The following is a 16927-nucleotide window of genomic DNA, read 5'->3' on the forward strand; positions in this document are numbered from 1 at the left end:
GATGGGGATTGCTGTGCCTAATATTTGTTGGCGCTGTTCCAGCTCCCCGGGTAACCCACTCCACATCTGGTGGCAATGCCCTGTACTCCAATCCTTTTGGACAGAGGTTCTCAACCTTTCTGCTAAAATTTTAGGGGAGTCGGTCCCTACGGACCCTATATTTTGGTTGTTTCATTTATCATCCAGACCCATCTCAAAATTTTCTCTATGATGGACCTGTTATGTTTTTGAATATATGCGTTGTGCTTATTTTCATTTGATAAATTTAATAAAATACTGAGCATGGAAAGAGTGGTACATTCTAAAAGTAAAGCATTTTTTTTACACATTTCCTTCTGCTGTTGCCATCCTAAGATGATGTAAATCGGATGACCACCTTTGGCATTTTCTTTAACCTAATTAGTGCCCCTTTCCACTAGGACTTTAACTGTTACCTTAAACAAGAGCATTGTGGATTCTCCAAATGAGTGTTTGTACCATTGACTAGGAACAATTACCAAATTGTGTAGTCCATCCATATCATGGAAACACTTCTGCCTCTCATCATTGTAGACCAATAAATCTCCAGTGTGCTGCATCCACCCATTGGCTGATTACGTCTGTGGCCCTCATTCAGAGCCGTACGCTCTGAGCAGAGCGCACGCTCTGCATGAGGGCCGGGCTCCTTTTTCATGGAGCGTCCTCCTGGACGCTCGTATAGCTGTGGGTCACCACCCACAGGCTATACGAGCGTGCATTTTGATGGCCGCGATGGTCGTGACCATCGAAATTGCGAGCCGGAGCCTGCGGTTGAGGTTTTCAACCGCAAGCTCCGGAGTGATTTTGGCTCTATCAGAGCCAAAATCACTCCCACTGACATCACTAGTGATGTCAGTGGGCCGGCTTCTGACGGGAGGCGTTCCCGTTGGAACGCCCCCGTCAGGGAGGCACGCCCCCGGCACGCCCACCAAAGGGGGCGTGCTGTCAATCAACATTGACAGCACGCCCCCTTTGATCGGACACAACGAGCGAAGGAAAGTCCTTCGCTCGTCGTGTCTGGCGCATGCGCACGACGGAGCTCCCTCCGTCGTGCGCATGCTCAGTGCAGACCATCGACCCACTTGCGAGCGTACAGCCGCTCGCGAGTGGGTCTGAATCAGGCCCTGTGTTCCCAGTGTGAATCATCTCAGTTTCTTTCCCAGGAGACAATTACATCAGCTCTAATTTCTGAGACATACAACACTCACCTAAGGTGATGCTTGGGCTCCCAGTGTGGGAAACTCAACTCCACAATCTACCCTATGGTATCAAGAGCAGACATTACAAATTTTGTGCCTCTATAGCAAAAGCAGGTATGACCACAGTTTGTGGGCGTGGCCATGCCATGTTGGGATTTTTGGGGCCCCATCAACAGATGTTGTAATACTAGCATGGTATCACAACATCTGATGGGCGTATGGCTGCCTTACCATGCTGGGGGTGTGACTAGCTTTCTTTGGCACGCCTGGACCTTAGTACTTTATACCCATCCATCACTTGTGGACACTTATGTGGACAATAATTAGGAAAAATGTGGGAATTGCTTCAATATTGAAGGATATGCTGAAAAGTCTTGCTGTGAATTAAAGTAATAAATATTTTGCATAAAGCCCTTGAAGTCTACTATAGTATTATAGACAGAAGTGTATGAAAACACAATTGTTCATATGTTCTTTCCTTTTGTATGTACCCTGTGCAGAACCTCCTGCTAAGATCATGAATTGCTCTCCTTCTGTGCTGCATGTGACCGAAGGTGACACCTTGTCTATTGAGTGTGAGCTCTCTCGCATGACAGATGTTATTCACTGGCTAAAGGATGGAAAGGAAGTGACACCTGATGGGAATCTGACCATGGACAATGAGGGAGAAAAGTACACACTGAGCTTGCTATGCGCACAGCCTGACAATGCTGGACAATATGAGTGTAATGTTGGAACCGACTGCCGGACCTTCCAAGTCCATGTGGCTGGTGAGTAGCAGCAGTTAAAGCCTTGTAATGAGATGTGCACTGTATTCCAGAAGTATATCCATTCACACATAAACAGCCATGAGTTGCCCCTTTTCTTTAGAAAGTTCTGAAAAACTCTGGAGGAGAAAGATTTACTGCCCTAACCCCTCAGGGGAGAATTATAGTCATTGGCAAGGCTACTCCAGGCTTCAGATCTGCTGGCTTTTATATCCCTCTTAATTTATGAACTACTCTCCCAGCTTTATACTGCTATATGCCTGGGCATTCAAACTCCATTAAACTTACATTTTTCATCTCTACACTGAAAGAGGAAAGTCTGGCTTAGACTGTAATAGTATGGATAGAGCCCCACAGCAATGCAATGGATGACATAATGACAGGGAACAAATTTGGCATCAGTTAAATATAGGTTCATTTTGATTTGTCAGTAGAAAAACAAAAACGTACTGATTAGTAAAATAATAAAAAATAAATAAATACGACATGACATTGACAATGGTACATTATTGGTAACATGCTCCACACTAGGCGGTATATTTACTAAAGTGCGGGTTTTTAGAAATGGAGATGTTGCCCATAGCAACCAACCAGATTCTAGCTATTATCTTCTAGAAGGTGCTAGATAAATGACAGAGCCATAACTAGGGTAGTGCGACCTGTGCCATGGCACAGAGCACTGCAGGGCAGGGGGGGCTGTTTGGGCCTGTCGATTTTCCTGTTTATTATCATTTTCACTTGTAGCTTCCTCTTCTTTTATCCCCGGCATCTCCTGGCTGCCCCAGGAGTACCCCTATCTCTTCCCTGGCCCTTCCCCATGAAGCCATGGCCCTTTGTCAGGTGGACAATATTATGTCCCTATTTAAAAAAAATGGAGTGGGGGGCCAATGCTCTCTCTGAAACAGGGCACCAAAAAGTCTAGTTATGGCTCTGATAAATGTTAAGTAGAATCTGATTGGTTGCTATGGGCAACAACTCCACTTCTAAAGACCTGCACTTTAGTAAATATATCCCTAGTGGTTCACATCTGTGTGCATTGGTATCACCTTATATCCAACCTCTAAGCTCCAGGCATAAATGTTTTGTTCTTTCTCCTATTGTTCTTTCATGTCTCTTATTTATGCAATAATGCTTGGTTAATGTCAGCATTAGTTAGTGTTAAACTCCAAAGAGAACAGTAGCTTCAAGACAGTTACCCAAATATAAACATATAGAGCCTCCTTTAGAGTTAGTGGTAAATCCAAATAGAAAGTGCAAATTTGCACTTTATCAAAACCATGTTGTGCTGCAGAGTAAGTTTGTTAATGTGGGGCAGTGTTACTTGGGGGGTGAGGGCCACGTCTTGTCTCCACTCTGAATCCCAATGTTATCTTAAGCTGCCCGATGTTTGTGTGCTACATGCAAAAGCAGCTGGCATTTTCCCTGCATGCAAAGAAAAAAAATATTGCATTTGCACCCCTTGTATCACAGCATGGTTTGTCCGGATGTAAATTTGCTCCTAACTCCAAATCAGGTCCTTAATGTTGAAGTAGGGTGAACTATTAATCGCTGAATAGTATATCAGGACAAACCATATAACCACTGGCCAATCTAACTAACTTTTTGTCCCTACTATGCCAGTTCTTTAGAACCAGAAAAAAACGCAGCCATGTGAATGTGGCTATCTTCTTTATTGTGATGTCATGCCCTATATGTAGATTAATTTAGGATTCACTGAGCAGATGGAAGCATTCCATGCTGAATGAATGTGATCCACTTATAGTGATACATGAAAGGCAGACTGTCCTGATGCCCCCTTATATGACTAATTTAAATGAGTCACCTATGATCCCTATTTTGCGAGAGAAAAAGGATACTTATAATTAACTAAATAGATGGTTCACAACTGATCATAGGCAGTAACGTCCTTATTTTTGCCAGCCTGCTCCATGGGGTGCATACTTGTATCCTCACGGCTACACCATAGGTACTTTTAAAAAATAATATATATATATATATATATATATATATATGTATGTATAGAGAGAGGGAGAGGGCACTCACCAGGTTTTCATGAAAAGAAGACGTTTTAATCTTTCACATTTGACATTGCGGTCCCAGCATGTTCAGCCACAGGCACCAGATCCCCCCCAAAATTTGCTTTTTTGGGGGGTTCTGGTGCATATGGCTGAACTTGCTGTGCTGTTAGAATTCTTGACAAAAGTCTTTTTGATCGAAATGTCAATGTGGTGTATATGGAAGCCTTGAAAGATTAAAATGTCTATTGCTTCTTTTCATGAAAACCTGGCTAGTGTCCTCTATATTGATGGGGTAACAGATTGTGGAGCACCCCAGTTGCTGGCTTCTCCTGCAAATGTGAGGACAGACTTTCACACACTCTCAGCAGATAAAGTGCAAGGTGTACATTGTTTATTTTGTAAACTATTATGTATATTTATTATTAGCAAAGTCAGATATCGGTTCCACTAACTCCAATCTTTCACCTAATTAATGTCTGCTAAAGACTATTATCATTCATGTGCATCAAGCACTACAAGTCTTCTAACACCTACATTTCTCTTAACAAAACCAAAATCCTTCCTTATGCATGCAAAGCACCTAGCTCCGCACATTACCAACAGGTCCAACCAGGACTGACCACTGTCAATGTATCACCCACATAGATTTAACTAATTACACAGAATTTTGTAAACGGATCAGAAGTTCAGTGAATGTATCTTTAGCTCTGTTGTGTTTTGATCTAATAATTAGCTGGTTCCATCCTGATATAATTAATACATGTAACAAGATAAGTCCCTACCTAGTATCAGGGTTGTGAGTCAGTGCACCATTTCATATATGCTATCTCTTAATTACTACTGGGGGTTTATTTGGCTTGTTCTGTTCATGGGTCATAGATGAACTTCCAATGTTTAAACTCTCACTTAAAATGGAACTGTTAAGCAAATTGTAGGATGATTTATTTATTGTTATAGACCGCCTTAAAGGGACAGTAACATCAAAATTTGTCTTTGCTTAATTGTACAGTTGTACCTAGCACAGAACAGTATATTCTAAATATAGTTTTATGTTGTGCCACTCTTCAGGCTATGAGAAAACTCAGAGGTTGTGCATGCTACCTCTTTGCTTGCCCTCTGTCACGTTTTTAATCCTTTCTGGACCTGGCTGCGCCTCCAGTGATCTCATGCCCTGCTCCCAGTGATGTCACTCATATTCCATTCCATGCCACTGGTCAGGCCTATGAACTGTTGCATTGTGAAAGGATTACCCAAGGTCAGATGAACAGAGGGACGGAAAGGACTTGAGCGTCAGGCCTCCACATAACATGACAGCTTGACATAGCTGGCTACACGCCCACATTGCACAGGCCACACCCACACAGCACTGGTCATCGCTTTTCATAATAGACTCTTCATCCTTTTCCGCCCCAAACCCTTGTAGGCATCCCTTAATCCAGCCCTGGGATTATCCCCTAAATCAGATTGGCAGGACAGCTCAGTTTAAAAATAAAGGGATCTTGAGGAAGAGTAATTAATTAATGGCCACAGTACTGAATGGAGCAAACAATTCCTTACACTATCAAGTAAACTAAGAAAAGTCCTTAATATACAAATTAGATAAATAATAAGGGGCAATACAGATCAGACTGAAAAGCTCCTGTGATAATACATCCAACTAAATCATGTTTTGAGACTACTATTATTACAATATAACGGCAAACAATATAACATGTGCAAAATGTCATCCATAGAAAATAGCAATCTTTATTTTCTTATCAACTATTGGGTACTGGATCCCGGCGGTCAGGATGCCGGTTGTCAGAATACCGATAGCGGCATCCCTACAGTCGGAATCCCGACGCCAAAAATGGAAGTTCCCTAACTCCCAATCCTCCCCCTAACCCTCCTTTCCCGCAGCCTAACCTTCCCCTTCCCCCCGTAGCATAACTCCCCCCCCTGCAGCCTAGCCCAAACCCCCTCCCCCTAGTGCCTAACCCTTTTCCTAGCCCTAATGTTTACCGCCGGAATGCCAGTAGTCGGGATTCTGGCGCTGGGATTCAGACTGCTGTTGGGATCCCAACGCTGGTATTCTGAGCGCTGGCATCCTGACCGCCAGGATGTCCACTACATCCCTTCCTAATGCTATGTCAGAATATACATTTACATCATGCACAGTTCTGATGATGGTGTCCCTTTAATGCTGGAACATGCAAACCATTTTCATGATAATGTGTCTGTCATTGGAATTTGGGTGTGATAACTGCTTTTCTCATAATTTATTGTAACTTAAAATGTGTTTGCAACCTGATTAAAAGGGGATTCAAATTGCAGTTAGATTCTGTCCCCTGTCCATTGCCACCTGGGACTCTAACTCCTCTCGGTGTTTGGTTCTTGGAAGAGGCTGTAGTGGTGATCTTAGAGCGTGACCAGGTCATGCCGCGGAAGGTGTGCACTGTGTCTGAGGACCTCAGGCTGGCACTTTCCCTGTCCCGAGCTGAAGCTGAAGTCAGATGGTACAAGGACGGCGAGCGACTGAAAGACAATCCGCACATACTAGTGGAGGAGAGGGGAGCGGAGCGCTTGCTGACCATCCTTGGAGCAGCGCGTGATGACGCAGGGGAATATCTGTGTGATGCCCGCAACGACAGCTTCAGCTTTTATGTCACTGTGGGAGGTAACAGGAGAGACGAAGAGGCACTGCAACCAACACCACCCTGCAACCTGCCCCCTAACACCCTCAATCCTGCATCTCTCCACCCCCAGCATATGCCGTGAGCCCCCTGCAAGGTCAGCTCCACTCATCAAAATCACTTGGATGTAATCACCTTTAAAAGGAAACTCCCATTTAACTTTATTTTACTTCATAACCAGAATTTGATTATAAGATGATTGGCAAACAGTTTCACAAATTTTTATGCTGACAAATGGTTGTAAGACAACATATAAAATTACAAGTTCCTCTACAGCATAAAGGGTAAACTATTTTACTTAATATAGTAACATTGTTGCAACAAAGTAAAAAACAACAATTAATATTAACTTTGGCTGGTTGCTATGTAATATTGTATATGGGAAACAAAGGGCGGTGGGGTGTGAGAGCTCAAAATACTCTTTTCAAATTCTCTTAACATATGTCTGAATTCTATTGCTCACAAGTAAATAGGTTAGAAATAACTTTCATATGTGTTTGTGTGTGGCATTCCTGCTTGTTTTAATGTCACAATTTTATTTTAAGCAGCTGCAGTATTCTTTATAGCCAATTCAAAACAGAGCATACATAGCTCAAAAAGCATAAAAAAAGCTATGGGATACTACAAACAGAAATTACAAGCACAATATGGTAACATTTGCAAAGTAAGACACAAAAACAACCAATAAAACATACTTCCAGGAACAATCATTAAGATAGGTAATCAGTAGGCAATAGTTGATACAGGGCAGACATTGTAGCCACACTTTTACCTGATGTCTGGTCTTGTAATACAGGTTGAGTCTCCCATATCCAATTATTCTGAAATACGGAATTTTCTGAGCGTGACCGAATTAGAGACACCTTTGTATTCTGATGGTTCAATGCACACAAACTTTGTTTGATGAACAAACTAATTAAAAATATTGTATAAAATTACCTTCAGGCTATGTGTATAAGGTGTATATGAAACATAAATGCACTCTGTGTTTAGGCTTGTGTCCCATACCCAAGATATGAACATATTTCAAAATACGGAAAAATCTGATATCCAAATACTTCTGGTCCCAAGCATTTTGCATATGGGAGACAACCTGTGCTGTGATCATTTGAACTTCCTGTTGGTTAGATCATACCTTGCAACCACCAGTAATAGCGAATGATCCAGAGAAGATAAATTCGTTTGCATATTGTCTGTATAGCAATGAGTCTGAAATCTAAAGTAGCTTATTAGTGATTCAAATGAAAAGTTTTGTAAATAGACAATAGGGATGTATTCATGAAGCTGGCGGCCGAAAAGCAGACCGACAACATCCCAACAGTGAAATCTCGGCATGGGACTTATGATAGGCGTCTAAATACCGCCGCATATCATGAGCCCCGTGCTGAAATCCCGATGTCCGGCATACCGATAGTAGGTAAGCCGGGCGTCGGGAGCTGACAGCCGCAGGGGGGGAAGGGTTAGGTTTAGGGACTCCCGGGGGGACTTAGGGTTAGCCCCCCCCCAGGAGGGTTAGGGTCAGGCTAGGGGAAAGGCGGGTTAGCATCAGGCACCACCAGGGGGAGGTTAGGTTAGCCACCCCCCGGGAGGGTTAGGTTTAGGGTGCTGGGAGGGGGAGTTAGGTTTAGGCACCCCTGGGGGGGAGGTTAGGGTTAGGCACTAGGGGAAGAGGTTAGGGTTAGGCACCCCTGAGGGAGGGTTAAGGGGGGGGAGGGGAGGGTTAGGGGTTTTACTCACCTCAGTCGGGATCTTCATGTGCCGGCCTTCTGGCGTTGGAATTTCATTCGCCGGGCTTAGGTCCGGCAGTAATACATACTGATTCCTAGACAATAGCAGAGGGCCAAGGACCATGCTTTGTGATAACCAAATAGAAGACACAGATAGGAGGTGGAACCAGGGAAGCAAATATTGATTGAGATCCAGTATAGGACACTGTCCTGAAGAAGTAGGAAATGCAGTGTTTGTATGAGAAGAGAGTGGTCCATATGTCAGTCAGCTATAGGGGCAATTCCCCATTATGCCGATGCCTGGATCAGAGTATAACAATTCCAACTCGAAAAATGGGCAGAATCGGTGAGTTCGGAGATTGTTAGAACAGATGTAGCCGCACTCATCATTGCCAGGCACATGCATCAAAGCATTGCGCTGCCCTCGACAGGCTGTGACTCATCGCAGACGGTGTTCCTCCATTGAAGTCTATGGCAAGCGTGTGCGTACGCCATAGACGCTGGCACACTAGGCGCGTAATCAATGCCGTGATTCGCACACATTGTGGGATAGATGAGTGTGGCTACATCTGTTTGTTGTTTTTTGCCGGTCAGCAAATCCGCTCATCAGCATATCAGCTCGGCATTGGCAGAATGGGGAATTGGCATTTAGATGTATGGCCCACATTAGTCACTACAAGGTTGGGAATGAAGACCTGATTGATCAGGTTCTAAGACGTTATGGGCCTGATTCAGAGCCGCTCGTAAGCGGCAGTACGCTCGTTCCGAGCGATGTTCGCCCATATGCGCATGCGTATGGTTTTTAATACGCATGCGCGAACCAGTCAGTGCGGCTGAAAATCATTTGTTCGCTATATAGCGAATGCTTGCTATTTTGAATGACATGAGGAGGCGTATGTGGGTGGTAACAGGGGAAGGTGCTTGAAAACGGGGAGTGGAGATCAGAACGCAGGCGTGCTTAAAGGTCAAAACGGGCGTTTTATGGGTGTGCATAATTAATACAGCAGCATCACTGACCACGTCACTGGGTTATTTTATAGCCAGAACTGCTCGCAAATTTGTGGTAGCAAAAACCAACCACAAGAATAGCGAGCAGTTCATACGCTGGGCGATGTACTCGATTAATCTAATAAATAGCGGACATGACGTAGGATGCGAGCGGCCAGGGGGCGTATTTTTCCAAAAAACGACCGCAAGTTTGGTTCGCTCGTTCAGACCTAGAGGCGTGAACAGACCGCAAAGAGCGAGCGGTTCATTTGAATAGCCACCCCTATTTTCTGGACGAGCGAGCGCTAATTGCGTCCGGCTCTGAATCAGGCCTTATGTGAGGACAGGAAAAAGGTATATGGGGCTGCAAGAGAGGACATCAACAGGGCGTTGCTCCTGCTAGAGGATAATGTTTGATAATGGAGTTTGTAAGTCCTGTACTTGAAGTAGAAAATAAGGTCTTGAAAGGTATTGAAAGAAGTTTGGGTTTAGAAGACTGAGCAGAGATGAGAAAGCTTTTTTAAACATTTTGTTCTGGTAACACCATACTACATGGCAATAGCTGACTGCATACTTTTGCTGGCAACAGAAATTTTTATAGTTTTATAAATAGACCCCATAATCAAACATAAGACAACAGAGACATTGACTATTGATATTTGAATCTCATCAAGTTGAGGATACACATATGAATCAAAATGAGAGTAATGAGAGGTGCTACCATACTGAGACTTTTAGTAAATACACAGAAAAATAGAATGTAGGTGCACTATACAAACATTACTATACAAAATGATAATACATTTTGCATTAAATAAGAGGGATTTTTTTTGCATAATTTTGGCCAATGTTATCGGCTTACCCATCACGTCCAGGTCACCTCATCATCAGGTAAGTCCCTAACAGAACCGCTTGATTGTTAGGGACTTACCCAATTATGTTACCTGAACGTGTGGGTAAGCCGATAACTTTGGCCCTAATTATGCAAATAAAACTCTCTCTTATTTGATGTAAAATGCATTATAATTTTGTATAGTAATATTTTTATAGTGCACCTACATTCTCTTTTGAGAGTATGCCTTATATAAAAAAAATACCTCTGCTAGGCTTTGTAGTGGTGGAAAAATACGCTTCCTGCAGCTGTAATTTGATAATTATGTAAATGAATATAATAATAATGTAGATTGATGGAAGAACAAAGTCCACATCATTTAAAGGTTATTACTCCAAAGAGATTGTTTGGTGGTACTTTCCCTCTACTTTTGGCTTTTCATACAGTATAACCCTGCAACCATATTATTGTAACTGTGACCCACCTTGCTGCAGCAGAAGTGGCTGCTTTCCAGTAACAACGTAACGTGTGTTGCCTGCTTGTAGTCATACTAACATTGTTTCTTCAATTTATCCTCCCGCATTTCCAATGACCTTTTTTATCCCAGTCCATGCATTTGTGTGTGTCCTTGCTCTGCCTCCTTCCTCCTCCTGTTACGCCTCCACTGTACTATGCGATGCCTCCACCAGCCTCTATAACCCCTTCCTCAATGCTTGCAATGCCTCCCTGTCAGTGCCTATTCTCAGATTACATTGCCCGTAGTGACGTTTGCTGTTTCGGCTGATAAGGGCTGCACATTATTGCTTTGCAGTCATTTTGTGGTGACTTTGTGTTTGTTTTATTGTCAGACCCTCTATTATCCACTTGTTTTCTCTCCACCATCAGCTCCTCCAGTCACCATTGTTGGCAACACAGGAACTCCGGAGCATCATGTTCTGATGACCGGTGATGATTTGGTTCTAGCCTGTGAGCTGTCCCGGCCAAACTTCAAGGTGCGCTGGCTGAGAGATGGGGAGGAGCTGGTGTCAGGGGGACGCGTGAAAATCTTGACACGAGGAATCCATCGGCAACTCACCATACAAAGTGTTCGGCCTTCTGACTCTGGCACATATACCTGTGATGCTGGCACAGACCAGTTAAATGCAGAGGTCCGTGTAGAAGGTAAGAAGTGGTCTTTTGATGCCACCAGCGTGTAACATCTTATCTATGTTGGAGAATTCCTGTAGGCTTCCTTACATGTGGTATTTCACACAGCAACACAAAACTGAGATTTGTAATAAACTAGGAATAGTTCATTTGCATCTGTATTTTTGTTATTTTTGCTGCTTATGATAGTTTTTCCTTTCAAGGTTAATAATTTATTTTGAAATTTAAATTTAGTTTGACAAAGAAGGTCCCATACAGCAAACATAATTGGAGCCATTTATGGGACAACAGCTGCCGCTCAGGTAGAATGTGTAAGGACTGTACTTTATATATTTTCTCTAGCAGGTGAAGTGTGTACCTCTGTGTCCGTGTACTTGATATTACTGCAGTAGCCAGACCTGGGACACTGTATCTACCAATCCGTGTTTCCACAATTAAGTCACTATCATATATGTTTATGTTATAAGAATTTATAACAGTTATTTGTCCACTATTGGCCATTGTTTTTGTTGAGTCCTGTTTATGTCCCCTGATGCACTTTTGTTCCATGTTGACTAATCTCCGGATTTCCCATTAATTAGAGAATTTCTCACAGACTGAATTGCACACTGTGGCCACAGGACAGAAGCATATGAGCCTGTTTGAAGGTGTATCACTTGCGGGTGCTCGAATCCTGGTGCAATTCATGAATTGATGATGACAGTCGACGCTCACATCTAATTTGCTAAAAGCGTCTTAATTTTTTTTTGTATTTTAATACTATAGTAACATGACTGCTACAATCTGTTTAGATTATTATAGTGATATATGCAAGGGTTGGGTATAGGAGACCGGCAGTCAGGATGCCGGCTGAGAAAAACACAGACAGCGGCATCCCGATGCTCAGAATCCCGATAGGGGCTGAGTTAGTATTGTAACCCTCCCCCTTCACCCTCTAACCCTAACCCTCCCTTCCTGCATCCTAACTCCCCCACCCTATCCCTAACCCTCCCCCGTTAGTGCCTAAACCCAACCCAACCCTCCCCCCTTAGTGGCTAACCCCCCCTGCTGGTGACCCTAATCCCCTTGTCTACAGTCTAACCCTAACCTCCCCCCTCCTGCAGCCTAACCTTAACCTCCCCAAGGTGCCTAAATCATATACTACTACTCTCTTCTGGAGTAAAGCAGGCCTACCTCTCCTGGAGAAAGGCAGGCGTATATAGTACACTCTCCTGGAGTAAAGCAGGCGCATATAGTACTCTCTCTTGGAGTAAAGCAGGCGCATATAGTACTCTCTCCTGGAGTAAAGCAGGCGCATATAGTACTCTCTCCTGGAGTAAAGCAGGCGCATATAGTACTCTCTCCTGGAGTAAAGCAGGCGCATATAGTACTCTCTCCTGGAGTAAAGCAGGCGCATATAGTACTCTCTCCTGGAGTAAAGCAGGCGCATATAGTACTCTCTCCTGGAGTAAAGCAGGCGCATATAGTACTCTCTCCTGGAGTAAAGCAGGCGCATATAGTACTCTCTCCTGGAGTAAAGCAGGCGCATATAGTACTCTTTCCTGTAGTAAAGCAGGCGCATATAGTACTCTCTCTTGGAGTAAAGCAGGCGCATATAGTACTCTCTCCTGGATTAAAGCAGGCGGCTATAGTACTCTCTCCTGGAGTGAAGCAGGCGCATATAGTACTCTCTCCTGGAGTAAAGCAGGCGCATATACTACTCTCTCCTGGAGTAAAGCAGGCGCATATACTACTCTCTCCTGGAGTAAAGCAGGTGCATATAGTACTTTCTCCTGGAGTAAAGCAGGCGCGTATACTACTCTCTCCTGTAGTAAAGCAGGTGCATATAGTACTCTCTCCTGGAGTAAAGCAGGCGCATATACTACTCTCTCCTGGAGTTAGCAGGTGCATATACAACTACTCTTCTGGAGTAAAGCAGGTGCATATAGTAGTACTCTCTCCTGTAGTAAAGCAGGCACATATACACAGGGGTGTATCTAGGGGTCTGAGAGCTCCTGGCAGAGTAAGGGACTGGCGCCGCCCCCCCCCCCCTCCCCCTGCTAGCAGTTAGTAAACCGACTCCTCCTCACCACTCCTTCGTCGCACGGCAGTGATGCTTCTGACTGGGAGATCATCAGCAGCACAGACTTTTGACAGACAGAACAGTGTGCTGTAAATAAAAATACACCTTACCTATATGGTGGTTTCTCTGCGATGGGGAACCTCTGAAGAAATTGGTCCTCCTTGGGCAGACAGTCGGTATTCACTATTCATGTAGGAAATCTCATTTACCGGAAGATGCCTGTTTGTGTAGGAATATAACCAATGTCATTATCATACAACAGAGGTTCAACGAAACTCGTGTCTCATGTCCCTTCCAGCCTCCTACCTGTGTCACTCCAGCCTCCTCCTCCGTGTCCAATTCATCCATGTGTCTTTCAAGCTACATGCCCCGTGTCTCTCAAGTCTTGTGCCCAGTGTCACCTCTAGTCTCCTGCTCCATGTGTTACCTCCTGCTCCAAGTCCCCACCAATGTTCTGTGTCTCCCCAACGTCCTGCTCAATGTCGCCTCCAGCTCTGTCACCTCCTGCCCCATGTCCCTTCTAGCTTTCTGTGTCATCTCCAGCCTCCTGCTTTCTGTATCACGTCCTGCCCCATGAACCCCCCCATCCTCCTACTCCATTTTGCCTCCAGCTCACTGTGATATTCCAGTCTCCTGCCCCATGTCACTTGAGCTTCCTGTCCCACTCATTCCTTCCTCTGCTACCTGTCTTTCAAGTCTTCTCCCCCCTCTGTATTTCCAGCCTCCTGCCACCTCTGTATTTCCAGCCTATACATCTACTCTCCTGGAGTAAAGCAGGCATACTGCCGGTTCTATAATTACGCAAGGTACCGCAGCTGAGTAGGACGCCACATAATGGAGGGCGCCCTGGCTACCACCTTGTTAATTTTTTTAATAAGACAATGCAGCCAGCAACAGAGGCAAGCTGTGGGCAGACTGTGTCACTTTGAAACAGCTGCACCACAGTTGTAATGGGCGGCCACCTGATCGCTCACAAGGGGCGATGTGACGTCATGACATCGCAGGTGCATTGCGCAAATGGCAGGGACTGGACGCGCAGTGGTGGAGAGAGGGACGGGAGCCTCGACCCGCGAAGGAACATTGGTGCCAGACTGCCAGCAGGCATCTTTCTGCTGTCAATGCTGTGGGCTGGGGCGGCAGAACCGCCCGCCCGGGCTGCCAGTCACCGTCATCGGAAAGTTTATCCACATCCCTCCTGGGCTATCTGGCTGGCCTGCTGGTAAGGAGCTATAACACCGTCAGTGTGTCAGTGACACAGACTGACAGTGTGTGTCGCAGGAAAAATGGTGTGACTCAAGTCAAGTGATATGGTAGAGGTGCTGGCCTGGGGCAGGGATTATACTGCTAATGGTGTGGTTTTATAGATATAGCTATATTTAAAGATAGCCTCATGAAAAAGAATTTGACCCTAGGCTGCAATTTTAGGGTATGGTCATTTTATGTAAAAATCTCACAAAATGGGATATTACAATAAATTATGTTTTTATGTGCAATGCATATGTATAAAATGTTCATTTTAAAATGTAATGATAAATTAAAAATATATATTTGGGGTACCCCCTAAGAACAATCAGTACAATATGAAATTCAAATAACAATATATTATTTTAATCCAATATATATGAATCCTAGTATCACATATCTGTTTCACATGTATATGCTTGCTTCAGTAATTAGTGCAGTAAAGCAATAGATAATAATGTTCTATCCCTTGAATATTGGAGGCTAATAGGATACAGTGATGCCAATCAAAATCCAAAGTGCTCTATGAAAATATTTATAAACCTAAAGAAAACACCACAATAATATGTAGTTTTTAAAGTGGTGTATTTCTAAAGGGTCCCGACACTCCTATTAGAATGGAAATATGAAGAACTCCACAGTAATAAGATGTAGTTCATGATGTAGTTCATGAAGGGTCCCGATTTTTTGGCCCACATATTCAGGACCGGGACAGTATTCCTTTTGGCTTTGGCAGTATATCTGTGCTTCGGTATTATTCCTGATGGTAAATGTAATGTTCCAGCTGTAGCTATCTAGGTAAGCAGCGCAATCCCGGATTTCAGGTGTATCCGGTGGTATCACCTACTGGTAGCCTGGTCCTGGCCCCTCTGAAGGCCTCATTTAGTGCTGGGTTTTCACTCGGTGGATCATGCCATGGGGCGTATCTATAATGAGTGCAGGGTGTGCGGTGCACACGGGCCCCTGGGTCCAGGAGGCAGAGCCGTAACTAGACTTTTTGGTGACCTGTGCCAGAAAGACCATTGGCGCCCCCCTCATTTTTCAAAGGGACATAATGCACCGTCAAAAAGGGTCATGACTTCATGGGGAAGGGCCAGGGAAGAGATAGGGGAGGCCAGGAGATGCTGGGGATGAAATATGAGGAAGCTACAAGCAAGAATGATAATAAACAGAAATTTGACAGGCCCAAACAGCGCCCCCTGACCTGTGGTGCCCTGTGCGATGGCACTGGCCGCACTACCCTAGCTACGGCCCTGCCAGGTGGGTCCACACCACACACCCTGCACCCATATAGTCTTATACTTACCTATCAGTAGTGCTGCTCTGCAGCGTCGAGCCTGGGAAAATGGGGTGGACATTTTCCCGGTGACTCGCGCATGCGCAGTACTGCTGTCCCCGGGAAAACGTCTCAGGTGCCATTTTCCCAGAAACCCAGGCATGTGCAATAGATTCTGGCACTAAGCCAGAACCTACTGCACATGAGAGAGGAGGGGGCCCGCACTGAGGCCCTGATTCAGCTCTAATAGAGCCGGAAGCTTACTACTGACATCGCTCGTGATGTCAGTAGGGCTGCCCCCAAACGGCAGGCGTTCCTTCGGGAACGCCTCCATTTGGCATGCTACCCCCCTGACACGCCTACAAAACCGGACGAGCTGTCGATCAACATCAACAGACGCCCCGTTTGTAGCGCGCCCCGGAGCGAGTGAATTTCTCACTTGCTCCAGGGCTCGCGCACGCGCAGTCTGCCCGGCCATCGACCCGCTTGCGAGCGGGTCTGAATCAGGCCCTGAGTCTGCACACAGGCCCCCTCCTCTCTTAAAACGCCCCTGATCATGCCCTTCCAACGCTAAACGTTAACTTAACGTCTTACTGGCTCTGCTCTCCACTGGCGGCAGCATCACATCCGCCCCCTCCCGCTCAGCAGCAGCACAACTCCCCAATCCCGTCCCAGCAGCCCCTGTATGAGTGACTATAACCGGTGCATATCGCTGTCGCCATTATCCTCATCAGCTAGCAACGGCAGCATGAGAAGTGCACGGCGAATACAGCGCTTCCTGTGGGACCCGGTCATTTTTAAAAACCGAGTCCCTCAACTTCTGTATCGCATAAGAACACGCTATAGCGCATATTTTGTGATCACTGTAAAGGCTCCTGTGATCATCCACCATTGCGGTCTTCCATAAACATCCAGCCCTTTTTGTGTTGGCAAGATCACCAGTGCTTTGTTCTTTTCTTAGAATGTACCACACTGTTTATT

The 16927-nt window shown here is 44.9% G+C and overlaps 1 protein-coding gene across 1 annotated transcript in view; it reads left to right on the plus strand.

The window, feature by feature from the left end:
• OBSL1 (obscurin like cytoskeletal adaptor 1) overlaps positions 1–16927 on the plus strand; it is a 165093-nt gene that overhangs the window by 127173 nt on the left and 20993 nt on the right. The window contains exons 16-17 of the mRNA XM_088472285.1: positions 1718–1987; positions 11106–11381. Coding sequence (XP_088328411.1) covers positions 1718–1987; positions 11106–11381 — 546 coding nt within the window. The remainder of the gene's footprint in view (positions 1–1717; positions 1988–11105; positions 11382–16927) is intronic.

Source organism: Taudactylus pleione, unplaced genomic scaffold (genome assembly GCF_031769625.1).
Source record: "Taudactylus pleione unplaced genomic scaffold, aTauple2 ptg000122l, whole genome shotgun sequence".
NCBI classification, from domain to species: Eukaryota; Metazoa; Chordata; class Amphibia; order Anura; family Myobatrachidae; genus Taudactylus; species Taudactylus pleione.